The following is a 27,943-nucleotide window of genomic DNA, read 5'->3' as shown; positions in this document are numbered from 1 at the left end:
GTGACATTTAGAATAATTACTACTCTTCTTTTGAGCATGTTTACTCAGCGGTAGGTGTCTCCCCCTTTGCTTGGTATAGTGGTATGTTCCAGGGATGGCGGTCAGTGGTGTCGGTTGTGTCCTCTGTAGTTTATCAGTCCACCTGTAGACTGTAACTGTCAGCTGGACCGAACAGCAGAGTTTGTTCAAACTGTCAGCAGAACTGAAGAGATCAAATCAGAACAGGCCAGTTTAGAACCAGACAGATCATTCAGACCAGAACAGAACTGATTAGAGAGGATGGCTGCACCTCAGAAAGGAGATCTGTCAGCATCTGAGAGGAAGATCCTGAAAGTTATTGCTGCTGGTGAGTGGTACTGGTCTGTTTATAAAGGTTATTAAGATTATACTTTTAGCTTTCTTCACTCTGTTTTATTTTTTCCCGTTATTAGAAATATCTTATTATTTTTTATTGTGAAAACTTTGTTTATGACAAATATAGCATATACATTTTATTCAATTTACAGTACCATGTAAAAAAAATCCCACTCAAGATCATTTTGTAGCACAAGAAATTGTCCAAATCTTGACATTGTGCTGTATTGAAATCAACATTTACCATGTGGTTTTAATGATATTACTGGATGTCTTTATTGTATCTCTGCAATGCATCAGTAATAAATGAGAAACAAAAGGGCAACACTGGGAGGCCACTACAACATTTTAGAGGTAAAATCATGATAATTGTATTTTATTGGTATATAATTTGTGTGTAATTTCAAAAAAGTTTCCTGTACAGGACTATGTAATTTGGTACTAATTATAAGAAAAATAGACACCGTGTTAAATTCATATACCTCATTAATTTCAATAGAACCTAGAGAGTATTTTAGTCATTTCATAGCCGGTCAGCTTAACATGCAAAAATGTGAAGTTTGTCTACATGCAGTGTACAATTCAACATATATGCAGAACAAAGTTTCCAATAAATGAATAATGAATGAATATGTATTTGAGTTTAAATGGAGCTTTTCTTTCATGGAAAAATTATTAGATTAGATAGTTCTTGCCAGGAAACTTCTTAGGAAATTATTCAAATTAAATTGCAGACCCGGAAATTAAAACCTTTACCAGAATTCTTTATAATTAGGATAATTAGGATAGGTGTACGAATTGTATTGATGTTTGTTTTCATTTAGATACTCCATCAAAACTCCAGCCAGGGCTCAAACTACCAAAACATCATAAATGTGTTTGGCCAGTCTCTCTTCTATTGTTGCTGCTGTTTCTTGCTTTAACGTCCAAACCTCAAACTTTGCCATCAGTTATATATTTACAACGATATTTTTGGTCTGCAGGTGATGTACAGGAGGCTGCCCAGCTGCTTGCTAGCAAAGAACTACGAGTCAACTGTTTGGATGAGGTATGAAAATAGAACGAAAAATTGCTTTAATGTAAGCAGTTGTAGTATTTTATAAACGGTAATGTATGTTTGCTAAAAAAAATATATATATTTTTAATATTATTTTGTCAAACTACTGTTTCCAAGGTCAAAAATGAACTTTCAGGCTCAACTAATATATTTAGGTTAGATTTTCTTATTGAAAAATGCTCAATTTACAGTGCAACCGCAATATGTAAGATAACAGGGCACCCTAACAATACAGGGTTTCTTAACTGTGACCCTATTTTACATCCCAAAATCCTCACTCCTAGCAAGTGTTGTCCTGTAAACTTGAGTCATTTGTATATGATTTTCAAGAGCATGGTCTCCTATATGGAAATAATGAAAAGCCATTTTTTTCAACAAACATTCATTCTGTAAATATAAGAAATCTTCCAGGACCCATTCTGTTTATCAAGTGACCCTGTGTGGGCTCCGAACTCCAGGTTGAGAAACTAACTACCCTTTTCTTTTTAAATTTTTGTTATGTAATTTGCTGATACAGCAGAGCTCAGTGCCATTTGGTTTGTGGTGCTCAAAGTGATACAAAATTACAGGAGGCTCATGTTGCAAAATGTGAGTTACAAAATGAAGGTAATAAATATGACCCCCAACTCACCACTTCCTCCACCCATAATGTCACTGTAACATATGTTATCTATTGTGATGGAGACATATGGAGACGACTTGAGAGGCAGACGCAGCCCTCGAAGGTGTTTGATAATAGCACCACGCCACTACAGACTCCTTCAGACTCCCTGTCTGTCAGAATCAGGTGTGGTGACAGAGCTTCACATCACTGCCCACACAGTCACCTTTACCCACATCACAGACATGTTACACAAGTGTTTTCTGCGTGTGATGTAAGGCATACACAGGATTATGTGTATGGATTTGATTATAAATATTAATCAATTTTTGCTCATTTGCATGCAGGATTATCTTAGTAGAGGAGTTGCTGCTTTTGCCCAATCAGGTTCCAGTATTCTTCAAATGCAGTCAAATAAAATAATTGAATTCAAGATTATTTTTTCTTGCCATTTCTTCATATTTATTGAACAGTTTGACAGTGAAGAGGCAGACAGGAGACTGGGGGAGAGAGGGGAGTATGACATGCAACAAAGGTCCCCAGCTGGAAACAAACTGACGACATTGCAGTTATGGAAGGATATGGGACCTTTAACTTTGCAGGACCTGTTTTTTTGTTTTTGTTAAATTTTTCATGCACACTGACTAAAATTCAACTTTCCATCACTGCTATATTTAGCAAACTTAAGATGAATGATGTTGAAGTTGAAAGAGTGAATCAGATAGTGCTGCTTTGAGTAATAACTGGCTTACTTTTATTTCTAGATTAATCAGCATACATATAAACCAACTCTTAATGTAATGTTGTCTCTCTCCTTTGTTTTTTAAGTATGGCATGACTCCACTGATGCATGCAGCCTATAAGGGCAAGGCAGATATGTGTCGCCTGCTGCTGCAGCATGGGGCCGATGTCAACTGCAACCAGCATGAATATGGATACACAGCTCTCATGTTTGCTGGCCTGTCAGGTATAACTGTGTGTCACGTTGTGTGGTTTGCAGCATCTATTGTAAGATTATCTTGAAGTTTTTATGAATTTGAATCTGGTTTAACTAGACTAATATTAATCCTCATTGTAGTTCAGATAAATCATTGTCGGTGCAATGTAGAGTAACTAAATATCAAACCACCAACTTCCTCCAGGGAAAACAGACATCACCTCCATGATGCTGGATGCAGGAGCAGAGACAGACATGGTGAATTCTGTGGGTCGCACTGCTGCTCAGATGGCAGCGTTTGTAGGTGAGACAGGACAAAGACTGTACTGCTAATTAGCTAGTGAGTGTGAGGGTGCTTACATCTTAACCTGCACATTCACCTTCCAGGCCAGCACGACTGTGTAACAGTGATCAACAACTTCTTCTCACGGGCGAGGCTGGAGTACTACACCAGACCACAGGGGCTGGAGAGGGAGCCCAAGCTGCCCCCCAGGCTGGCAGGACCCCTTCACAAGATCATCATGACCACCAACCTCAACCCGGTCAAGGTGAGGCCTGGTAATGAGCTGAAACATTCCCACTTACTCACAAGTTTACTAGCATATGATTTCAGAAGTACATTTCCAATTTTTTTTTGTTCAGTTCTTACTGTGATTGTAAACCTTATCAGTGTGAAACAGAGTGTTGCTGGAAATGTCTAGCACACTACGGATTGTTTTGTTGTGTGAGGCTAAAAATGTAAAGTTTGTTCTGAGGGTTTGTAAAGGACCAAGATGGCAGGCATTAGACATTTCAGAAGGGGCTTTTGTTCACCCAAAAATGAAAGAAACAAGGTATAGAATATGCTACAAAGTTCTGGGCCCATAAAAAACAGAACTAAACTCTATGATGGGCTATGATAACATAAGCTGTATAGAACTGACCATACTGACCTAACAAACTGAACACAAAGGGGAACATACTGTATATCATGGCTGATCAGACCATTTTAGGAACAAAACACAAATACAAACACTACCAACTAAACTACAAATAAAAATAGGACAATTAATCTATCAATTTAAACATTTTAACACTTAACCATAAAAAAATAACCAAAAACTAATATTCTAAAGACATAAACAAACAAAATCTCGCAACTAAACTGCCAAAAATACAAAATAAACTATGAGTATGATGTATGAAATAAAAGTTATATGTCATAATTTATCTGTTTGCTGATGCATGTGCAATGTGAATGTAACGGGTCAACAAATTAAATGAGTAAATTAACAATTAAGTGTAAACTATAAAGAAAACTAAAGTGTGAGTGTGGGAAGGTTACAAACATTTACTGTAAATCAGCTTTGTGGCTGCAGGTAAGGCCATCAGGGTTGTCCTGGAGAAAAGGCCATGGGTCATTAAACATGGGTAAAACATGGAACAAACATGGGATAAACATTACGATGCTCAGTATATTTAGTGCCAGTCTGTCCATTAGATGTTGATATTTCTGGTGTACAAGTGGAAAATTTCCCTGATTGTGATGCTAGCAGAACAGTCATGGGGTCATGGGGTCCATAACAAAGTCATTGCTATCCGAGGAGTAGCAATGGACCAGTTGACTGACTTTGGATCACCAAATTTATTACAATTCATCCTGTGGGGAACATGAATATCTGCACTAAATTTTGTGGCGACTAGATTTCACTTTGAACCAAAAATGTCAACCTGTGGGTGGTGCTTGATAAAAAACTCAGGGGATCACCAAAGTCATTAAGATTCATCCTCTAGTGACCATGAACATCTTTACCAAATTTTCTTGTACTTCCCTTGCCTGCTGATGGGTGATAGCATTTACCGTGCAACTTTGGAAAATCGGGTGGCACTCACTCTGGAACTCCCGGGGCGTACCCTATTCCACACCCAGCTTAACTAGATGGTTGGCTTTGTTATCATCCTTATTGGGGCCTGAGATATGGGAGTGACCCTTGACGTTCTTCCAGTACACTGTCATCCCACAGTCCATTACAAGTAGGCCGCAAGCCAGGAAGAGTTCAGAGTGTTTGACTTCCTTACTCCGTGCATTTCCCATGCAGTTCTCCTTCCAAATGGAGAAATGAGTGATAAACATTTTGAGTCAGAACAAATCACCAGCTGCACAATAGCTAACTTAGCAGCTTGTTGGAGCGTGATAAGAATTGCAATGATCTCTGCATACTGATTCATCTTGGGGCCTTATTAGTAGTGTTTCGGTTCATCCACATCGTGGCTGACACATTTCCCTTGACGCTGCTCAGACTCGTGTGGCTGTGTCGTATTTTTGTGCCAAGGTGGCACTGAGGCAGTGGGGGGAGAAGCTGACTTCAAGGTGGAACTCCTTGTCCTCGTCGGGGTAAGCCAGGCAGGATGCAGAGCAGAGTTTTTCCTTCATTCATCAGAAAGAGCCAGCTGTTAGCAGGCGGTCAGTCAGTGAAGATTCCAGGAGAAAGAGAGACAGAACCAATGATCGCTGACCTTTTTATTGACCTGGTGACTTCTGGGTCACAGGTCAGACTGGCCAATGCTGTGTTCAATGGCGCTCAGGATTGTGGGACAAAAAAGAGTATGCAGTCTCCTAAAGTTCAGTTAACAAGACTCCACTGGCAAGGGATGGGTTGTGTCTCCACCTGAGGTTTTGTCTTCTTGCTCGGTCACAAGATCATAGGCAACCATGTCACCTTCAGTGTCTTGAGCAGTTCCGCAGATTGCTTTGTTTTGTAGCGTTTCATGTAGCGTTTCATGATTATCTTGGTCAGGAAAGTGTAAAGACGTGCCTGATCAAGGATGGGGAAGTTCCCTTATGACTGTTTGCATTAGTTCAAAGTCGTGGCATGAACTGTTGAACAGTACTGCCGACCAGCGGTTGTGCTGACACCTGGATTGGTGCATATGTCATATGTTGAGTGATGGTTAAGCAGGGGCATGCCACAAAGGTTGAGTTCCCAGAAGTGGGGCAGGGGTTGGAAGAATGCTTGCGAGCCAGGCATCTTCTATCCTCAGCCAGCACAAGAAGGACTTGTGTAGACAATCAGCGGCGGAATGAAGACATGCGGCTAAACTTGTCCCTGCCTGTCTGTGACGTGACCGAAGGTCAGACCGATTACCGCAGGGATGACAGCCCGTGGTCCCGGTGGCCCCTTCCTGGACCTGGAGAGTGTGGTCCAGAGGTACCTCCTCAACCACCCTTCACCACTTCTGGCGGCTAGCGAGATGGCGCAGCCGGGGACCTTCTCAGGCTCTGTGGGAGAGTGCGAGGAGTTTCTGGTGAAGTGCTACCTGGTCTTCGACCCAGTTTCCGACTGAACGGTCTAAGATAGCCTTCGTAGTGCTCCGGCTAGTCGGCCCGGCACTGAGCTGGGCGGGATCCCTAGGAGTGCTGGACGAGGCAGTCTTAACTCTTTGGGCCAGTTCTTAACACTGCTTGGCAAGGATTTTGGCCCTCCGGGCATAGGGTCGTCAGCCAGTCCTCAGCCTGCTCCGCCTCCCAGCGGCTCACCTGTTCCACCTCCCAGCTGCTCGCCACCTCCAGTCTGCGGCCTCAGCAGCCTCCCACCTCCTCGGCTTTACCGCTCCCCATCTGCTCGCCTACTCCACCTCTCAGCTGCTCGCCAGTCCCAATCCCAGCGCCGCAGCAGCCTCCTCCAGTCCCGAGGCCCAGCCGCCACCGCCAGTCTCCAGTGCCGAGGCCCAGACGCCAGTTTCCAGCCCAGAGGCCCAGCCGCTGGTTTCCAGCCCGGCTGTACCGTCACCGGCTCCCTGTCCTGCTGTCCCGTCACTGGCTCCTTGTCCGGCCGGGAGGCCTCCAGAGGGTCCCAGCCTTCGCTGCCGTCTGCCCGAGGTGACCAGCTCCACCCGGATCCAAGCTCCTGATCGTCCGCCGAGGTGACCAGTTCCACCCGGGTCCAAGCTTCTTGGTCGTCCGCCCGAGGTGACCAGCTCCACCCAGGTCCAAGCTCTTGGTCGTCCGTCCGAGATGACCAGCTCCACCCGGGTCCAAGCTCCTGATCGTCCGCCCGAGGTGACCAGCTTCACCCGAGTCCAAGCTTCTGGTCGTCCGCCCAAGGTGACCAGCTCCACCCGGGTCCAAGCTCCTGGTCGTCCGCCCGAGTTCCCAAGCTCCTCGCCTGGCCAGCCCCCATGCCGTCCGCCCAAGTTCCCAAGCAGATCGACTCGCTCCATGTGGTGGAGGACGGCCACCGCATCGGGGAGGAGGGGTTTCGGCCCTCAGGAGCTGGCCGTGGAGGGGGGGGTACTGTCACAGATATGCCAGGCCTCACAGACAGTAATCACCCACACCTGCTCCCAATCACACTCCTGCTCCCCATCAGTCTCAATCACAGCCGGTACAAAAGCACACTACTCACCACAGTGTCCGAGCTCATTCATAGCTAGGACTCCTCATACCAGTCGACAAGAAAGCTTCATTGCGATAGGTTCCTGTGTTTCCAGTGTTTCTCCAGTTTCCTGTGTCTCCGGTGTTTCTCCAGTCTCCTGTTTTCTAGTTTCCTGTGGTTGTCCAGTCTTCAGTGGATCTCCAGTGATCTAGTAATTTAGTTTAGGTTTAGGGTTGATTAATAGGCTTGAGTCGAAGATGGCTGCAACTCTGCCTCCTTGGCTGGTGCCTCGAGGAATATGAATATTAATATGACTGGGCAGAGTGGATTAATTTAGGCTAACATATTCTTCATGACCTAGCCAGGTTTCAGTAAGACAAAATAAGTCAATATGATACTCTGATATTAAATCGTTCATTAGTACAGCTTTAGATGACAGAGATCTGATGTTTAAGAGTCCACATTTAATTCTACTATTTTGTTGTGCTATTTCACTGTTTTTCTTTAGGTTTTTCTTTATAACTCCTCTTCTGTTAACTTTAGATTTTATTAATTTAAGTGGTTGGGGACAGACACCGTCACTAAGGAGTTTTGGGGGGGTAACTGCTCTGGAAGCTCAGGGAAGCGTGTAGGATTGCAACTCTACCACCTGGTCTCAACTCTGAGTTGTCATGGTTTTGGTCCACTAATAAACTCAGCCAGATTTCTGGCTATGAGAGCTGCTCCATCCAAAGTGGGATAAATGCCGTCTCTCCTAATCAGACCAGGTCTTCCCCAAAAAGTCTGTCAATTATCTACAAAGCCCACATCGTTTGCTGGACAAAACCTCGACAATCAGCGGCGGAATGAAGACATGCGGCTAAACTTGTCATCACTGGTCAGGTTTTGCAGGGGCCCAGAGAAAACTACAGAGTCCAACATTGTCTTTGCATATGTACACACTGACTCAACATTAACTTTAGTGACCTCCAATTGGCGTAATCGGGAGTCATTACCGCCAATGTGAATAACAATCTTTTAAAACGTTTAAATACAGTTGTTACTAGTAGCCAGGATTACATTTGTCGCTAACTTCACGTTTCTCAAAATGGAGCTGCCAGTAATCAGAGTTGGTTCCTCAGTGGGTGTGTCCCTGAGTGGGGAGAACTTGTTAGAAACATGAACAGGTTGGTGGTGAACTGTGGGCTTCTGCTTAGGGCTATGCCTCCTAAGCAGTCACCCAGCCTCCCTGGTTTCCCGGCTACTCGGGAGCTGCCGGGAGACGGCTAACAGGAGCTACCTCTAGTCTGTCCGCACCGGCTACCAGGGGCTGGCTAACTACAGCAGCTAATGATTGAGTTTCCATGGTGCGGCACCAAACAACGTGCCATTTGTTAACTAAAACAGTTCAAATACTATCCACTGGTACACACTGGAATGATCCACAACACAACAGAATATTAATTTCTAAAAGAAAAATTCAAACGTTTTCAAAAATAATTCAAAATGAGTAATTCTGGATTATTATGCATAAATATTACAGTAAAACTGGTATTAGATGGCCTCACATGGGGCAACAGATGTTGGGCCGCTGCTGTCAGACACAAGCCTCTTTACTTGATATTGCTTCTTGGTAGTGATTTGATGAAATTGGAAATTATCTGGTGGAATCCTTTTGGTTTAGATTCTGACTGTGGCCGAGATTCTGCTTTGTCAGCAGTTTCAACGGCGAAGCTGTCCCTCAGTTGACAGCGGAGGGAGATAGTGGAGTCGACCTTCTGTGGAAGAAATAGGGCGCAGCTGTTATCTTTTCCTCTGTGAAGAAAACGGGAAATCCATATCTTCCTTCTGCAGGTAGGAGATTTTCGGCGCAGTATAACAATATAGTTCAGGATCCAAAGTGTGTTCACCGAACAGAAGACAGTCTGTTTCTCATCCAGCGAGTAGAGACTTTTACCTAGGAATTTTCAAAGTTCAACGTTGAGTGTCACCTGCAGCAACCAAAGTCACAATGGAACGACAGGGACTGAATGGTGCGCTCTGAGTTTATAGGTTTGATGACATCATGGCCGCAGTACCAGACCTTCTGTCATTCCTGTGCTGGCTTGTCCAGTAGGAATCTAGGGTTTGGATTCAACTTAAATCTCACACTCAGGTGTGAATTAACGAACCTGAGGAGATTTGATGCTGTTTCATAGTTCAGGTCTGTGTTTCACATTCAGGCCTCCTTTTCAGGCTTTACCTTTTACATACAGGCTGCTCTTTGTTTCCCCATACATGGTGAGGCCCAACACTCCACAGCGTAAGCAGCCGGCTCCCAGGAATAGACAGCCAGGGTGATAAACGGATGGTTTGCTGGGCAGATGGCATAATGAGAGGATGAGTCCAATCCAGACTTTCCAGGACAGGCAGACTAACAAATATCTGACCTTTTACGCGCTGCCAGGGTTTGGCAGGCTAGCTACGGCCAGTCGGACGGACTGACCACTTCCCTGTGTGTGCCATTGTGAGTACACACCATACTAATTTTTTATCACAGCCATTCATCCTGCTAGGTGTGTGTGTGACGTGTGTGTGTGTGTGTGTGTACACATCTTATATGAGAACAATACAATTGCAATAAGGCAGGTCACTACCGTAAAGCCATACATCTAGCTATCAAAGCTAGCGTTAGTTATTTTCTAACATTAATAACTTTGTAAACATAAACATGGCACTACAAATGAGAATAAATTTAACATGAATGTATATGGCATTTGCACACTTTTGTCACCTGCAAATACAGCAAAAGGACAGATGAATATCGGCTTCCTTGTTAGCTGCTATCCTGACTGTCCTATGCTCAGACTGGGCTAACTTCCTTCTAGGCAAGGATGAGAGTGCCAGTCACTAACATAACAAAGCTGTTACTACCATCTAATGGCGAAAGTGAATATCGCAATTAAGTGACACAAAGCATTTTGAATTCTGGGCATAATCTTAGCCACTAAAATGTTCACGGTGCCACACCATCCCTACTTAGGAAAAGAAACGTTGCTACATTTTTTTTAACTTCATAAACACCTATTACTGTACTACTAGTGTCTATGCTTGAATAATCATCATGGTTACACACACTAATGATATTTACCTTTGTCCAATAAAAGCATTCTTCACACTATGTTAAATGAAATACATTTAAACTCATAATAGAAGTTAATGCTGCTCAACTGGAACATAATACCAAGACTTGTGGAGGGTAACCATTATTTTCCTTGCAAGATCCATGCACAAGTTCACCTCACTGGGATGAATTTTCTACTGTAATTAGACTCAATAATCGGCCAACACTTCACTCTAGTCTGTTACCACACTTGCATTGTCTACATTTTAAGACACCATGTTTGTCACCATCCCAATTTTTAACCAGTGACAATATGTACTTTAAGATGAACATTATATTCTGTCCATCACAGTGGTTTGTTTGTAATGTTCCTTTTTCCCCATTTTTAATCTTAGTCTCTTTAACCTGTATCAGTTTGTTACTCTAGTCTCTAGCACATTGTCTGTGTGTCTGTGGCCATCCAGGGTCACCACAGTCTCTGGGAGCAAGGTGCTGGTGTGCCCACCTCAATACTATCCATACCTGCTTGTCTGACAGTAGGATGTCCCAGTGCATCATACGGCAGCATCCTTGGCCGCTGTCGCTCTCTGAAGGTGGATGAGCAGTGCCAGAGGTGATGACCCCTGATTTGCATCAGAGTCTCTCTCATTGTTGGTGTCAGTCTTCTTCATCAGGTGTTTGCTTGTTTTTTTGCTCCTGTAGATCGTGATGATCCTGTGTTGTCTGCAGCTCAAGTTCCTCCTCCCGTCCTACATCCTGTAGATCTGGCTGACTGTCTCTCGTTTGAAGTTCTCCCACCTGTTGTTCACAGGCCTCAGTTTCAGGAGTTGGAGCATTAACTCTGCGTTCATGGTTGTGTTGGTGTGAAGACCTCCACACAAGTTCACTTTCATTCTCACTTGCCGTATCTGTTTCCTGGGGTAATAACTGTTCTTGAGCTTTTCCTCTGCTTTGTCTCAGGCCTGTCTTTCTTTTGTCCTGCTCTTTTCTCTCTGACACAGGTAGACTGTCATATGGAAGCAACAGATTTCTTTGTAGTGTGCAGCTTTTGCCTCCTCTCTCTGGTTTGATCTAACAAACAGGAATGTCAGGGCTCTTTTGACTCACAACCACATCCTCCCAATGTGAAGAAAGCTTACCAGGTCCTCCTCTTCAAGTGAGATTGCGGAGTTGGACTCTGTTGCCAGGGTAATGTTGGGCTCCGTAGGTCTTTTGGTCGTAGGATCTTTTGCCTCTAGAGGCTTCTTTCTGAGCTGTTGTTGATGCAATTTCATAGATCTCTTTCATTCATGGCTGCCATTTCGCCACACCCTCCTCATAGCTTACTAGCTGCTCCTGTGATGGTAAGTTGAACCAGATATCTACAGGCAGTCGGGGAGTGAGGCCGGACAACAAATAATAAGGAGAAAACCCAGTAGCCTCGTTCTGAGTGCTGTTGTAGGCATGCACTACTTTTGCCAGTGACTTCTTCCAGTCTGCCTTTTCAGTGTCAGTCAGTGCTCTCAGCATGGGCAGCAGAGTTCTCTTGACATGCTCCACTTGTTCTTTGCCTTGTTAATGGTACAGAGTAGTATGGGAGCCATGCATACCACAGACCTTTATGCAGTTGGGAAAACATCTGATTCTTGAGTTCTCTGCCCATGTCATAATGGATTCTTACTGGAAAGCCGAAGTTGAGGGTGAAATCATTTACTTTTTCCACCACTGTTTTTACTGACTTGTTTTTTGTTGCATACACTTGTGCGAAGCGTGTAAAGTGGTTCATTACCACTCAAAAACCGCCAATGTGCATGCTGCCTGTTACTGTTGCTCTGTTTCGTCGTACTTTTGTGTAATTTGCAGGTCCCAATGGCATTTGCCCCCGTTATTTGTTTTTTGACTTCTCCAGTGCTTTCAACACCATCCGGGCAGCCCTGCTGGGTGAGAATTCTGGCAGCGATGCAGGTGGATGCCCCCCTTGTGTCCTGGATTGTTGACTACCTGACTGGCAGACCACAGCATGTGCGTCTGCAGCACTGTGTGTCGGACAGCGTGGTCAGCAACACTGGGGCCCCTCAGGGGACTATTCTCTCTCCCTTCCTCTTCACCATCTACTCCACAGACTTCAGCTACCACGCAGAGTCCTGTCACCTTCAGAAGTTTTCTGATGACTCTGCTGTGGTGGGATGTATCAGTGGTGGTGATGAGAGTACAGGGCTGTGGTGGGGAACTTTGTCTCATGGTGTGAGCAGAACCATCTGCAGCTCAATGCGACAAAGTCAAAGGAGCTGGTTGTAGATCTACAAAGGGCCAAGGCACCAGTGACCCCGGTTTCCATCCAGGGAGTCAGTGTGGACATTGTAGTGGAAATCAGGTGGTTCTGCTTTCAGGGCTCGACCGTTTGGCAGATTGTCATTGGCTTTGTATTTCAGGAAACGACCTATCAAAACATCTTGCTGCTCACCCTGATTTCCTCATGTGAGGGAGACTTTCCAGCAGATGGTACACTGGACTGACTACAGTGGTCTCATGAAAGCGCTCTCCCTCTGTAGCACTGTGCTCTCCACAGCAGCCCTGATAACATCCTGCTTTACCTTCACTGTGCACATGTACTGGTTGATGTCAAAAGGTAACCTGGATAGACTATCAGCATCTGCATTCCTCTTGCCTGGTCGATATCTGATTGTGAAGTTAAAGTCATTCAACTCACCCACTGACGGATGGCCTGTTGCATTCAGTTTTGCTGTTGTGAGGACATATGTCTGTGTAGACAACAAAATGTTGGGCATAATAAAGATAGTCCTGAAAGCGTTCACAAATTGACCACCTCAAGGCCAGGAATTCCATCTTCCAGGAATACATATGATCATTTTTCTCAGGGGTGTTAATGTCCTTGAACCGTGTGTGTCCTGACATTAAGGAGACTCTGCGGATTATATTGTATATAGTTGGCAGCTTCGCCAATTACGCAATCAACTTCATTTTGCCTTCTTGTTTTTGATATATTGTAAAACATCGCCCAGGCCCTCTTGTGAGGTGTGACAGTGGTGCAAAAGGACAGTCTTGGATGAATATCGGCTTCCTTGTTTGCTGCTATCCTGATCCTGACAGTCCTTTGCTCAGACTGGGCTAACTTACTTCTGACAAGGATTACAGTGCCAGTCACTAACATAACAAAGCAACTACTGCCATCTATTGGTGAAAACAAATATTGCCATAGAGCAACTTAAAGGTCCAGTGTATAGGATTTAACGGCATCTAGCAGTGAAATTGCAGTTTGCAGCCATTTGAAACCTGCTCGCCTCACCCTCCCCTTCCAAGCATGTAGAGAAACTACGGTGGCTGTGACTCGCAAAAAACATGAACAACCCCATCTAGAGCCAGTGTTTGGTTTGTCTGTTCTGGGCTACTGTAGAAACATGGCAGCGCAACATAGCGAACTCCGTGGAAGGGGACCCTTCCTAATGAAAACACAATGATTCTTTTTCCCCCCAGGTGATTATACACTAATTAAAACGTACTTAGAAGGTAATCAAGGTAAACCAAGGTAATAACACAAACTAAAACAATAATAATTCTGGGCATAATCTTTGCCACTAAAGTGTCCAGGGTGCCACATTAACAGCACAATATGCATAAACTATGGATAACACAGTATGAGATGGAATAACTTAAAAGATATACTGTATGTGCTCTCTCCTCCCTGTCTCAATCAATGACAATATTTCTGCCCTCAGAACAGCTCTGCCCAGAAATGTTTGTCTAACCAACTCTCCAATCTGTCAGATAGTCATGCTGGTGAAGGAGAACCCTGTGCTGGTGGACGTGTCAGCTCTGGAGAAGTGTTACCAGGTGATGGACCTGCTGTGTGAGCAGTGTGTGAAGCAACAAGACATGAACGAGGTCCTGGCCATGAAGATGCACTACATCAGCTGTGTTCTGCAGAAATGCCTGGCCTTCCTACAGAAACGAGATGACAAGCTGGACGCACTTGTCAAGAGGTGAGGCTTCAGAGTGGAATGTGTCTGTCCCCTGAATATAACCAGCAGCATCCCAGCACTCATTTTACAGTTTGTTACACTGTTTACAGTTGATGGGTAGATCAGCATCAAGTTGCTGTCATAACGGACACACACACTGAGAGAGACAGACAGGGGAAAACGAGAGAAAGGGAAGGGGGAAAACAACTGGAAACACAGACACGCTATCACAACCATAACAGATTATTAAAGGCCCAGTCCTTATCTTCTGGATCATTTAAATGCAGTATAATAACATTATTGATTAAAGAGTTTGATTTATAGCATTTTGTGTGTCACACAAATGATCATAATTGAAAATATAGGCCTATTTTTCTGCTGTGTTTAAACATAGCTGCATAGGGGCACTCCACCGATTGTACACATCAGGATCACTATACTTGTCATGAGGAGTACTACTCAGCCTGTTAAACAGTTTTCAGTAACTTAAAGTTTGAGAAAATAACCCTGCTTATGTAATTAGGATTGTGCATTTACCAGGCAGGGAGAGATGCGATCGAACCAAATTGCATTATGGGCAGTGTAGGCTCCAGTGTTCTTGGAGCTTGAATCATACTAGGTATTAATCTGCCTCTTGTGAGTCCCCCCCACTTCAAGGTTCATATATTTATCATATATATCACTATAGCAGTGCAATACGTAATCACTGGAACCTCTTTAACAGCATCAGAAAACATTAATAACTCTGATTTAGTTGTTGTGTAGTATTATTACAATCTGTCAATCTGAGTGTGATAGGAATTTCCAGTGTTCCAGTGATTTCATCAGGAATTTCATGACAAAATCATGATGTCCTTTATTTTGATTTCATCCTGTCTTTCTTCCGATTCTGCTGGACATCTCTTTATTTTTTTCGGTTGAATTTCCTTTAACATTAAGCCACTTTCTTATATCCATGATCACCATACATGACTATTTGGTATCTAGCTCCTAAAATTATTTATGCAGCACGCATCCCTTCTCGTAGTTTTGTGCGAGATTTGATGATTGACTATCCTCTTAAATTAGACTGCAAAATCCACAGTTAAATTATGCCCAAAACTGTTTTTATCTGTATAATCTCAAATGTAAACACAAATGCAAAACACACATATTTCAGCAGGTATTTCTACCTGCTGAAAACAACAGAAGGAGAGAAACGAGAAATGAGAAAGCACAGAACTACAGGAGAGAGAAGTTGTCAAATTAGTAACATGCAGTAATAGGATAAAAATGCATACAAATGGAGAGGGAGAGGAGGAGAGAGGAAAGAGGTGCATCATGAGAAGTCTCCCGGCAGTCTAGACCTATAGCAGCATAACAAAGGGATGGTTCAGGACTCACCCAAACCAGCCCTAACTATAAGCTTTATCAAAGAGGAAAGTCTTAAGCCTACTCTTATATGTGGAGATGGTGTCTGCCTCCCAAACCCAAACTGGGATCTGATTCCACAGGAGAGGAGCTTGATAACTGAGGGCTCTGGCTCCCATTCTACTTTTGGAGACTCTAGGAACCACAAGTAACCCTGCATTCTGGGAGCGCAGCGTTCTAGTCAGGTAATAAGGTATTATGAACTCTTTAAGATACGATGGCGCCTGACCATTAAGAGCTTTGTAGGTGAGGAGAAGAATTTTGAATTCTATTCTGGATTTTACAGGGAGCCAGTGCAGAGAAGCTAATATTGGAGAAATATGATCTCTTTTCCTAGTTCTTATCAGTACACATGCCGCAACATTCTGGATCAACTGGAGAGTCTTAAGGGACTTATTCGGGCAGCCTGATAATAAAGAATTGCAATTTCCAACCTAGAAGTAACAAATGCATGGACTCGTTTTTCAGCATAATTTCGAGACAGGATGTGTCTGATTTTTGTTGTTTGATTTTTGATGTTGTATAGGTGAAAGAAGGCAGTCCTTGAAGTTTGTTTCATGTGGGAGTTAAAGAACATATCCTGATCAAAGATAACTCTAAGGTTCCTTACGGTGGTGCTGGAGACCTGGGCAATGCCCTGTAGAGCAACTATATCTTTAGATAATGTGTCTTGGTGTCATTGGCACCTGGGTGGTCAGTGCCCAGAGAAGAGTGTGAGGAGTGGATGAGCGGGTTGTGCTGTGTTCTGAGTACATATTCGTACGTAGGGTCAGAGGAGGCAGTGGCAGAGGGCACCGAGTGGTCTGCCCATTGAATGGGATTAATAATGATTCTTTGGGGAATGATGGATTCTGGTTCCTCTGTGGTCTCCTCGGAAGTGTATAGTCGGGATAGGGCATCTGATTTGCCATTCTTGGAGCCGGGATGATTGGAAATCTTGAAACTGAAGCGTGTGAAGAACAGTGCCCATCGGGGCTGGCGTGGTTTCAACCTCTTGGCGTAGGTATTCTAGATTTTTGTGATCCGTGAGTACCAGGAATGGGTGCTTGGCACCCTCCAGCCAATGTCTCCACTCCTCTAGGGTCAGTTTAATGGTTAGAAGTTCTCGGTTACCGATATCATAATTCCTCTCTGCCGGGCTAAGTTTCCGAGAGAAGAAGGCACATGGGTGGAGTCTGGCAGGATTCCCCTGCTGCTGTGAAAGGCTGAGGCGTCCACTTCTATGACGAAAGCTTTCTCCGGGTCGGGGTGGACCAGGAGCGGTGCGTTGGTGAAGGTGTCCTTTAAAGTGTTGAAGGCCTCATTTGCAGCTGCAGACCAGTACAGTGACTTGGGCTTATTGCGGAGTAAACTGGTAAGTGGGTAGACAATGGAACTGTAGCCCTGGATGAATCTATGGTAAAAGTTTGCGAAACCGAGGAATCTCTGGAGTTCCTTTATGGTTGATGGAGTGGGCCAGGTTCTGATGGCGTTGACCATCCCCTCGTCCATCCAGATGCCACTGTGGCTGATGGTATAGCCAAGAAACTGCACTGAGGTTTGGTGGAAAGAGCATTTCTCCACTTTTAGAAAGAGCTGGAACTTCCTCAGGCGTTTCAGGACCTCTGCAACGTGATGGCGATGTTCTGCCATGCTCCTGGAGTAAATCAAGATGTCGTCTATGTAGGCCAGGACGAACCTGTGGAGGAACTCCCAGAGCACCTTATGGTTGAAGAATACGGAGGGGGCGTTGACCAGACCGTAAGGCATGACTAGATACTCGTAATGTCCTGTGAGAGTTATGAAGGCTGTCTTCCACTCGTCCCCCTTAAGTATTCGGATGAGGTTGTAGGCACTGTGGAGGTCCAACTTTGTAAACACAGTGGCCCCGTGGAGATGTTCCAGAGCCACTCGGACAAGGGGAAGTGGGTACCGGAACTGGACCGTGATCTTGTTGAGTCCCCAGTAGTCGATGCAGGGCTGCAAGCCACCTTCCTTTTTGTCCAAAAAGAAAAAACTAGAAGCAGCAGGGGAAGTGGATGGATGGATGTAGCCTTGCTGGAGTGCTTCACGAATGTACTCCTCCATGGCCTTCTGTTCTGGGATTGATAACGGGTATATCTTCCCGCGGGGAACTGGCTCACCCAGAATTATGTCTATAGCGAGGTGTGGAGGCAGCTTTGAGGCTTTCTTGGGGCAGAAGACGTCTCTGAAGGGGGCATAACACGAAGGGATATCCACGGACTGTTTCTCCACTGAGCTCTCAATGGAGGTAGAGCATACCGGTATCATCTCGGAGCGTGGAGCGGGAGGTTGAGGTCGGTGAAGGAAACAGTCCGGGAAGCAGGTGTCGCCCCACTTCAGAATCTCTCCAGGAAATGCTTCTCCAACCATGGGCTCCCGAGAATCACATCAGCGGTTGAATCCTCCAGAACCAGTAGATGTTGTTGTTCCCTATGGAGTAGTCCGACTTGAAGTGTGACCGGGCCAGCACTCCACTGTACTTCGTTCTGGCTGACAGGTTGCCAAGTCACGGAGTGAATCTGGTAGATGGATGGGGTGTGACTGGTCGGGAGGTTGAGCTGGCGACAGAGGGCACCGAGATGAAGTTGCCGGCTGACCCGGAGTTGAGGAGAGCATGAACTGGAAGGCAGAGATTGGGTGCAATAAGTTCTACAATGGTTGTCAGTGGTTTCATTTTGTTAATGGAGGGGATGATGGTACTCACCGTGGGCCGAGGTGGACGGATGGGGCATGGGGACTGGTTCTGGAGGGCTGATGGGCTCTGGCTGGCAGAGAGATGATGAGGTGGAGGACTGGCCCTGGTGTTCTTCAAGACACGTCTGCATACGAGTGGCCACTCAGATGGAGAGCTGGATGAAGCGTTCAAGGCCGATGGAATCCTCGTATGCGGCGAGATGCAACCACACCCTGGGATCCAAACCCTGGTGATAAGTGGTGATCAATGATGTTTCATTCCATCCACTGACTGCTGCGAGAGTCCGGAACCATAGTGCATAGTCTTGGATGGATTTAGAACCCTGTTTTAAATGATAGCGCTTCTCGCCTGCTGATGAGTCACCCGCGGGAATGCCAAAAAACTTTAAAGTGATTAATGAAAGTGGACAGAGATTGTGTTGCTGGTCCATTCTGTGACCAGAGGGATTCTGCCCATTGGAGAGCATGTCCGTGTAGTTGTGAAATGATGAAGGCCACCTTGGAGCGATCGTCAGGGTACAGGTGCCCTCCAGGACCAGTGTCCTGCAGTGTTCACTGGTCCTCCAGGACCAGTGAACACTGCAGGAGAAATCTGTTGCAGTCCTGTGCCAAGCCAGAGAAGGGCGGAAGAGCTTGCTGGTGTGGAGATAGGTGGATTGGAGGAGAGTAGCCGGCGAAGGCCGTCCACCAGCTCCTGAAATGGATCCGGAGAGCTCATTCTGTTGTCCAGTATCGATGGACCGGTCTTCTGTTACGGACAGAGAGTCGGGAGACACCGATATGAAACAAGATGGAGTTTTATTGCAACAACAGCAGAGCAGACACAGATAGCAGGCAGTGGAATTACTGACGATGAAGAATGAACCCAGATACTGTCCTTTGTCTTACTGAATTGTCGTGGATGGTGGAGAGCTGGTAGGGAGACGCATACTGGAGAGGTAACTCGTTGGCACAGACAGGAGTGGAGCACACATTGGAGGGGAAGCATGAAGAAAATGAAACACGATGTAAAGGGAATAAGTCGAGTTAGGGTTGTCGAGAGTAGTCCTTTCTGTCATGAACGAGACCGGACAACAGACTGGCGTGAGTGGTGATCCTTTTATCCAGTACTGATTTGGTGCTGATGGGGAGCAGGTGCGTGTAATTGGTATTCTGGCGAGGGATCATGTGGAGGTTGATCGATGGGGGAACCTGGCGAGTCAACACCCCAGATCTGTGCATCGATACAATCCTGTGTCAGAGGTCTACAGACAATTTTTTGGACTTCATGGCTTGGTTTGTGCTCTGACATGCACTGTTGGACCTTATATAGACAGGTGTGTGCCTTTCCATATCATGTCCAATCAACTGAATTTAAGACAGGTGGACTCCAATCAGGTTGTAGAAACATCTCAAGTAAGATCAGTGGAAACAGGACGCACCAAAGCTCAATTTTGAGTGTCATGGCAAAGGCTGTGAATACTTATGTACATTTGGTAAATGGTAAATGGTCTGTACTTATAACCTTTCTAGTCTTTCTGACTACTCAAAGCACTGCAACTACATATCACATTCACCCCATTCAAACACATTCATACACTGATGGCAGAACTGCTCATCAAAGTAACGAATCATTCACACACATTAACAAACCGAAGACACAATTTGGCACACCGAAGGCACAATTTGAGGTTCAGTGTCTTGCCCAAGGACACTTCGACATGTGAATAGAATCAGTCCAAGCACCAAACCTTGTGAAACTCCGTGACTAACTTTGGCATGGACTCACTGTTAACATGTACAAACTGAGATTGATCTAAAGGATAGGATATAAAAAGGTCCTTTAATGCCAATTAGATGTTCCAGTCTCTGTAATAGGATGTGATGGTCAATGGTGTCGAATGCAGCACTAAGATCTAACAAGATAAGTACAGAGACAAGTCCATTGTCTGATGCAATTAAAAGGACATTTGTAATTTTCACCAGTACTGTCATTGTGCTATGATGCACTCTCAATCCTGACTGAAAATCCTCAAATAAACTATTGTTATGTAGAAAGTCACAGAACTGATTGGCGACTGCTTTTTCAAGGATCTTAGAGAGAGAGGGAAGGTTAGTTATAGGTCTATATTTGGCTAAAACCCCAGGATCAAGAGTGGGCTTTTTTTAAGAAACGGTTTAATTACAGCTACTTTAAAGGACTGTGGTACATAGCCTATTAATTAAAACAGATTGATCATATCCAGTAAAGAAGTGCTAACTAAGGGTAAAACTTCTTTAAGCAGCCTAGTTTGGTCTAAGAGACAGGTTAATGGCTTAGATGAAGTAATCATTGAAGTTGAAGAAGATCCATAGCAACAAAGCAGTCAAATATATATATCAAGTCTTACAGTTGTTTCTAAGGTTCCTGTGTTTGAAGATAAATCGGTACCATTTGAGTTTAACTCTAATAGTTAAAATTGTATTATTAAAGAAACTCTTGAAGTTGTTACAACTGAGGGCTATAGGAATACATGGCTCAGTAGAGCTGTGATTCTTTGTCAGCCTGGCTATAGTGCAGAAAAGAAACCTGGGGTTGTTTTTATTTTCCTCTGTTAATGATGTGTAGTGTAGTGGCAATTTCTTCGGAATAAAGAAACACTCAAGGCAATCACTTGTCTTTCTGTAGGTTTACTTCAAGCGTCTACAGACAGACTCACAGCAGCAAAACATACATCAGTATAATGTGCTCTGAATGAGTACAGAGGAAAAAGAGCCTCAGTTATTTATCCAGTCTTCAGGGTCAGGCTCCTCAGCCCAGGGAGAAGAGTGTCCCTGAAGTCTGGACATAACAGTCAATAGGATAATTTGTAATTCTATGTCATCATTATCAGTGTACTGTTCTCATCTCGCAGTCCAAACAATCATACACAGATCAATTATTGACACCAAACAATTATGAATAACATCTGTATGTTATTATATCAGAGAGTCCGTTTGTTCTTGCCATTACAGTATTAAGATTCTCTGGCATTACGGAGGGCCTTCCTCTATGTTTTAAGACTATCTTGCCAGACTAAACGAGATTCTTCCAGATTGTTGGAATGCCATTTCCTTTCAAGTTTTCACAATGTTTGCTTTAATTTGCATGCTTGGGGGGTTATACCATAGAGCTAACCTTCTTTGTTTTATTATCTTCTATTTTAGAGAGGCGATAGAATCGAGTGTTGTTCGCAGGAGTCCTCTGTTATATTGAGACATAGCACAGAATTAAATGCAGATTGGATCGGATATACATCTAGTGTAGGAGTTTTTGCCTAATGGAGTTCAAAAGTTATTAAATAATGGTCCAATAATGAAGGACTCTGTGGAAAGAATCATTAAATTTTCAATTTCAGTGCCATATACCAGAAAAGGTCAAGGGTGTGGTTAAAACACTGAGTGGGTTTATGTACAGTGACAAAAGCCAATTGAATCTAATAATGAGATAAACACAGTACTAAGGCTATCGTTTTAAATGTCCACATGAAAATTGAGATCACCTACAATAATTACTTTCTGTTTTAAGGACTAAACTTGATAAAAACTCTGAGAATTCAGATACAAGTTAAAAATCTATGCAGTATCTTTGCCTCACATCTCTCCTTCCATGCCCACCCCCCTTCAACTCTCCCGTTTCCCACTAGGGAGGTGCCTCACAGATTGAAAACCTCTGATCCAGAGTAATGGGGAAACAGCAGCAAAATGGACAGAGATCCTCTGTGCAGCATGAATTTGCTTTGTACATTTGATGGTAATTTGCACATTAGATTGTGAGATGTGAATTGTTGGCCTGTGGATAGAAGCTTAATAGAGCAGAGGTCAAAGAACCACCACGATTAGTCAGGTTCATTCTCTTGGGACCCTAAATATCTACAACAAATATTTGAATCCAACCACTAGGTACAATAAATTTGTCGCAATGCATGATCCGAGAACCCACAAATGCAGAACACAATGAGATTGTTTTGAGGTAAGTCAGTATTTATATAACAGTAGAGATGACTGAAGATAGCACTTCTCCAGAGTGGTAGCACCGGTGCCGTCTACTGTAGCCCCAGAGGAAGCGGTGCCGAGGCTACTGTAGCCCCAGATGGAGGCCTGGCAGCGGATCCACAGAGTGGAGTAGGCCGAGTGGTAGTGGTGGACTGGCAGACACAAGATCCAGGAGACGGAGGCAGGTGGGAGACCAGGAGCCAGACCAGGAGTGAGACTTCCAGCCTGGTTCGTGTAGTGGCTGACTATGTATGTGTACAATGAGAATTTAGTCATGCTAAAGTCTAAAATGAAAATATAAATTGGAATCATAGTCATAATAAATATCATCTCTTTTTACTGTTACCTTGACCTGCTTTAATGCTGTTGGGTCACAGCCTGTTGAGGGGGAGAGACAGTGATGGCTTCCCACAGTACCAGGAGAAGTTCATTCGGGACTGCATCAGGAAGTTTCCTTACTGCGAGGCCACACTCCTTCAGCAGCTGGTGAGGAGCATTGCACCGGTAGAGATTGTAAGTGAAGTACATATCAGAGAATTGAAGTGTAATTATAAAATATAAATTTTAGCAAAAGGCCTTTGTTTTTAAAGGATCAGTGAGGAAGAATAGTGTTAGAACAATTGTTAGTAGTAGCAGCTGATGATAGAGGGTGTTATAGGTTACTAAGTAATTATTTTCTTTTTAATCACTCTTGTTGATATAACCTTAATACACCATTGCATCTTGTTTCCAGGGCAATGACCCAACAGCATTCTCAGTGTTGACCCAGGCCCTGACAGGTCAGATGGCGTTTGTAGATGCTGACTACTGTGCTACATGTGGGGAGAGGGGAGCAGACAAGAGGTGTTCCCTTTGTAAAGCAGTAAGTCAAGTCTGTTAAAAGCCACCATCTGTAATATAGGTCAATCGTGTCATCAAAAATCTCCATGTTAAACTACCTCCAGGTCATGTTCTCTTTTATTTGTCTTTAAGGTGACTTACTGCAGCTTGACGTGCCAAAAGCTCCACTGGTTCACCCATAAAAAGATGTGCAGGTCTCTGCAGGAGCAGGATGCTGACCTGGAGAAGGACACTCCAAGGTTGAAAGAACTGAAAGGTGCTCATCTTTTACCGGTTTTCTACAGTTATGTACTGTACACCCATGGGTCACAAAGCTGGTCTGGAGATATATTGTTGGTGGGTGCCTGTGGGTTACCACCTTCCTCCCACTCTGTGCATTGTGTATGTATCCTGTTGCCCTCACATACAGGTACAGCAAGACAGCAAGAGCCACCTTCATTATATTTTACACACATCAAAGTGTGTTCCAGGTGTTGGGGAGTTCTACTGCATTATGGATGAAGTAGTACAAAGCCTTTAGTGTCTCCAGAAGGAGGTATTAAAACTAGAGTTCGACACAGGGCCCCTACCAGAAACAATGTGACAACAATGTGTGTGTGGATTAAATAAATTAGATGCATGTTAATCATTGAGCTTTAGAGGTACTGGTACTGAGTCAGCTTGTTTCCCCTGCTTTCAGTCTTTATGCTAAGCTAGTCACCTTCTTGCCCTAGCTCCATACTCCATAGCACAGACAAGATAGTGTCAAGAGAGTGTCATCAATTTTCATCTCACTCACATCTTAAGCCTATATAAGCCTCAATTATCTGCACCTTCAGTACAAAAATACTGGATGATATTTTCTAACACTGGATCTTAGACCCCAGTACAACAGTACACATATTTCACCCTTATACATTAGCTCAATTCCATAATAGCAATGCATTAAGGAATAAAGGTATATTAAATGTTTGTATAGTCCAGGCTTGTTCCCTTTATATGAAGTGCTACTTTATTTTCAAAGTAGTAAATCTTTCCTGTCTTCCTCTTCAATGTGATTGGTCTTATTCCTACTCTCTAGTGCAGGTAATGGGCTTGTTGGAGGAGGAATGCAGGTCCACTTCAGAATCACTTTCATGTATGTGTTGGCTCATCGTCCCATTTTATTTATGTCACAACTCAGGAATTGGACCCAAGGGCAGACAGCGGCAGCAGGATGACTTCTGTGGTTTAATGACCAAAAATAGCTTACAGGTAGACAGGTAACAGGTAGGCACGCTCAGGCCAGTGAGTGACTATTGAGGTAATAAGATGCAGTTGAGATGGTGGACGGCGAAGGCCTGGCATTTGCAGATCAGATGAGGGAAGTGGAAACAGGTGTGAAGTTGGGTGGGGTAGATAGGTGATAAGGAAAGGAGGCAAAGTCTGAGGGCACCTGGTGGATGGAAGGAAAATGGCAATGAAGGGGCCTAGGGAAACTGAAATGTGGCTGGCGAGGAGGGACAGGGAGAAAGACTGTAACAGGACTCCACCCTCAACGGTGGGATTCCAGACTGCTTACTAGCAGACCGGGGCTTACCAACAGACTGACATTTTGACTTATAGCAAAATGTAATGCAGTTCAGCAGCAGAACAGTGAAATCTGTGTTATTAACAATTTAGTGTGCCCTCTAGTGTTAGATAGACATTACTCTGTATCTCTGCTGCCTGTTAGATGATGACAGCGACCTGGTGATGGAGACAGCAAACTTCCTACAAGAGCTTTGTCTGCGGGCAGAGAAGAAGGTGGCTGCGGCAGGAGGCTGCCCTGCAGAGCTGCTGGCCTGTCCCTCCACCTCTGCTGAGGGACCGTCCTGCTCCCAAGACTGAGGCAGGACAACCAACCAAGGGTCCTGAACAATGCTGACTCATCTCTTTTTGTGAATCTTCACAAAAGTTACATATGGACAGGCGTGGCTGAACAGAAACCATGTCAGCAGGGTACATCCTATATATTTCACATCAAGCCATGTAGTTTTAGATAATCAGTGATACAAAATAATGTTTATTATATATATTGTATATTTATACATGGGCAGCTGCAAAAAGTTGAGGTATTAAGATTTTCCATATTATAAATAAGAAACCTTATAAATTGATGCCAGCAAACACCCTGGTTAGTCTGATAAGTGAATAAGAGGCATAAAGTGAAGTTTACTGTTGGTAATTCCAGATTTTTCAGGGTGGAACAATCGCTCACTACTGTTAAAGAGACTGTTTGGACTTGTCTAAAATATCTACAGTATGGCATCTCAAATATTAAGGAGGTGACTTCATTCTTTCCCCTATGTTTGATAACTTTGAGAGATCATATTTTTTCCACGTATTATCAGTTTTTTAGCAGGATACCTCAAAATGTTATGAATGAATTTGCATGTAGACCTGGTTGGTCATAAATCAAGACAAGTGATTAATATGACTTAAGTTTGAAGTTTTTGTGCATATCAACAGACATAAGAGAACAATCCTCCATGTTTGGCACAATGAGAGTGCTGGAGAGCTGGATTTGTGGTGCTATAAGGTAAAATTGTTTAAAAGAAGTTAGAACTGGCGCCCCAGTTCTCGCTGACCATGAACTGCAATGGGAACTGCTTGGTTCGCACTGGGCCGTGACCTTTGTTGCATATCATTCCCCATCTCTCACCTCATTTTCTGTTTTCTCTTTACTGTCACTACCTAATAATGGCATAAAATGCCAACAAATAATGAAAAAAAGCAGCAAGAACTTTGTTCATTTATACTGACCTATTGCCACAGAGGAACATTGATTTTGGATGATTCTGCAAAACCCCAGATTGCGGTCAACAACAAAAATTTTTAATGTCCAAAGATTTTTTAAATTGTCGCTTTCAACAATATCTGCACATGTCGACTATGGTATGGTTAAGGATAGGGAACACTTGTGGTTATGGCAAACAGACTATGGTTAAGCAACAAAAAACATTTGGTTAAGGTTACAGTGATAAAAAGGAAAATATTAATTGTAATTCTGTGATGGGACGCAAACAACAATCTCTTGCAAAAAAAAAAAAGTCAAACATGCCCATCCATCACCTTGACCTCCACATGGCATTTCTTGACAATTACATTGCCTTGGTGATAGCATTCTCTCTACTGGTGAGAATGAATTTGATTTTGCAGTGTTAACAGGACACATGGTAACAATGTTAATGAGTGAGTTGCACCACACAAACACAAGAGTGGCCTAGTCCAATCAAGTAGAACAGCTGCATCAGGCCATCAGGGGCCTCAATTCCACAGTTTTACATTTAGGAACCTTATATCATCTGTGTCCAATAACCAGGTGGTTTCTGATCTGTAGGTTAAGAAAAAGTTTAGGCCAAGGACTTAATTGGTTTCAATAAAAAAGGTCAAGTAAGGTATATCATGATCTTATTGTTTAAAACTTGCAAGTGCCATTTTCAGTCCAGTACGTAGTGATGTATCAGTAAATAACATGATAGGTGCAGCATGACCTCTAGACCTCTAGTCACATAAAGTTCTCTTTTGTGCTCTCTTTATTTACAGTATTTTCATAGATTGTACATCACTTTCTTGCAAAATGTATAGATATGTCAGGTTGTGAACTGCATGTACATGCATGTTTTTAGATGAGTTATCTCTACACTACATCCCTGCATATATCATGATGTAGGAAGAGTCTTTGCATTAGTGTGGTTAGAATACCAAGCTGTGTAATTTATTAGAGGTGTTTTAGCCAGTCACTATTATGTTTGTCAAGCAGGGAAACAGGGAACAGGAGGGAATAAGACCCATAGGCAGATGAAGAGGCGCAGTTCAGTGATTTATTGAACACAAAAGGGCTTTCAGGCAGGGGTCAAATTTTGGGAATCGGTCCATCCATCCATCCATCCATCCATTTTCTACCGCTTGGTCCCGTTAGGGGTCGCGGGTGACTGGAGCCTATCCCAGTGACTTTGGGCCTTAGGCAGGGTACACCCTGGACAGTGGCCAACTCGTCGCAGGGCTGGGGAATCGGTCCAAAACAGACAAACAGATACAACAGGGAGCAGGCCGAGTCCAAAATCCAGCAGGGTCCAAGGGAAACGAAGTATCAATCCAAAAGAACACACCGATAACAAATGCCAGGACACTTGACAAAGAGGAACTGATATAGACCAAAGGAATCATATATATATACACTCAGGTGAAGGGAGACACAGGTGAAACTAATCAGGGCAGGGCAGCTAATCAAAAATGGTGGGAAAAGCAAACAACGACAGGAAGTAAAACTACCAGACACATGAGGGGAAAAGAGCATTTCAAAACAAAACAGGAAATAACCATACACAAACCCTCAAACCATGACAGTCACATCAAAGTGAACACACATTTCAGTTCTGTATGTAGGATCAGACACAGCTTTGTGTCATGAACTACATACCAAGAGTGATTGTATTTATGAAAAAGATTTCTGCAGTTTCCTGAACTGAAGTGTGAAAATACAGTTGTGTCTTGTGAAGTGATTATCTTTTTAAAATATATGATTTTTGTTGTTGTGTTGTTAAACTATCCACTTCTATCAGTCTAACAAAACTGCAGAATTGAAGAATGTGACTTATTACTGGGCCTGTCATTTGCCTTATCTTTTAAAATGAATAAAGTTTGCCTTCATCAGA

General features: G+C 43.7%; 1 protein-coding gene across 2 annotated transcripts; it reads left to right on the top strand.

Moving 5' to 3' along the window:
• Positions 1 to 131: 131 nt before the first annotated feature.
• Positions 132 to 27,943, top strand: LOC122863789 (ankyrin repeat and MYND domain-containing protein 2-like). 2 transcript variants are annotated; one of them, XM_044170507.1, is made up of 10 exons: positions 132 to 346; positions 1,338 to 1,402; positions 2,841 to 2,979; positions 3,155 to 3,253; positions 3,337 to 3,497; positions 14,152 to 14,366; positions 22,823 to 22,931; positions 23,179 to 23,307; positions 23,418 to 23,541; positions 24,979 to 27,943. In XM_044170507.1, the coding sequence occupies exons 1-10, from the start codon at positions 280 to 282 to the stop codon at positions 25,131 to 25,133; spliced, it is 1,263 nt and encodes a 420-aa protein (XP_044026442.1). In that variant the 5' UTR covers positions 132 to 279; the 3' UTR covers positions 25,134 to 27,943. The 2 variants fall into 2 exon arrangements, with proteins under 2 accessions (XP_044026442.1, XP_044026441.1); XM_044170506.1 differs by having other exon boundaries at positions 22,823 to 22,958.

Source organism: Siniperca chuatsi, linkage group LG17, assembly GCF_020085105.1.
Source record: "Siniperca chuatsi isolate FFG_IHB_CAS linkage group LG17, ASM2008510v1, whole genome shotgun sequence".
Taxonomy (NCBI): Eukaryota; Metazoa; Chordata; class Actinopteri; order Centrarchiformes; family Sinipercidae; genus Siniperca; species Siniperca chuatsi.
Note: the sequence above shows the minus strand (reverse complement) of the source record. Positions and strands in the feature narration are given on the sequence as shown.

Excerpts from the sequence above, each read along its gene's own strand:
- LOC122863789 (XM_044170506.1), top strand. The coding sequence starts at position 280 with ATGGCTGCACCTCAGAAAGGAGATCTGTCAGCATCTGAGAGGAAGATC. Across the intron at positions 1,403-2,840 it reads GAGTCAACTGTTTGGATGAG|TATGGCATGACTCCACTGAT; the intron begins GTATGAAAATAG and ends TTGTTTTTTAAG. Across the intron at positions 3,254-3,336 it reads TCAGATGGCAGCGTTTGTAG|GCCAGCACGACTGTGTAACA; the intron begins GTGAGACAGGAC and ends TTCACCTTCCAG.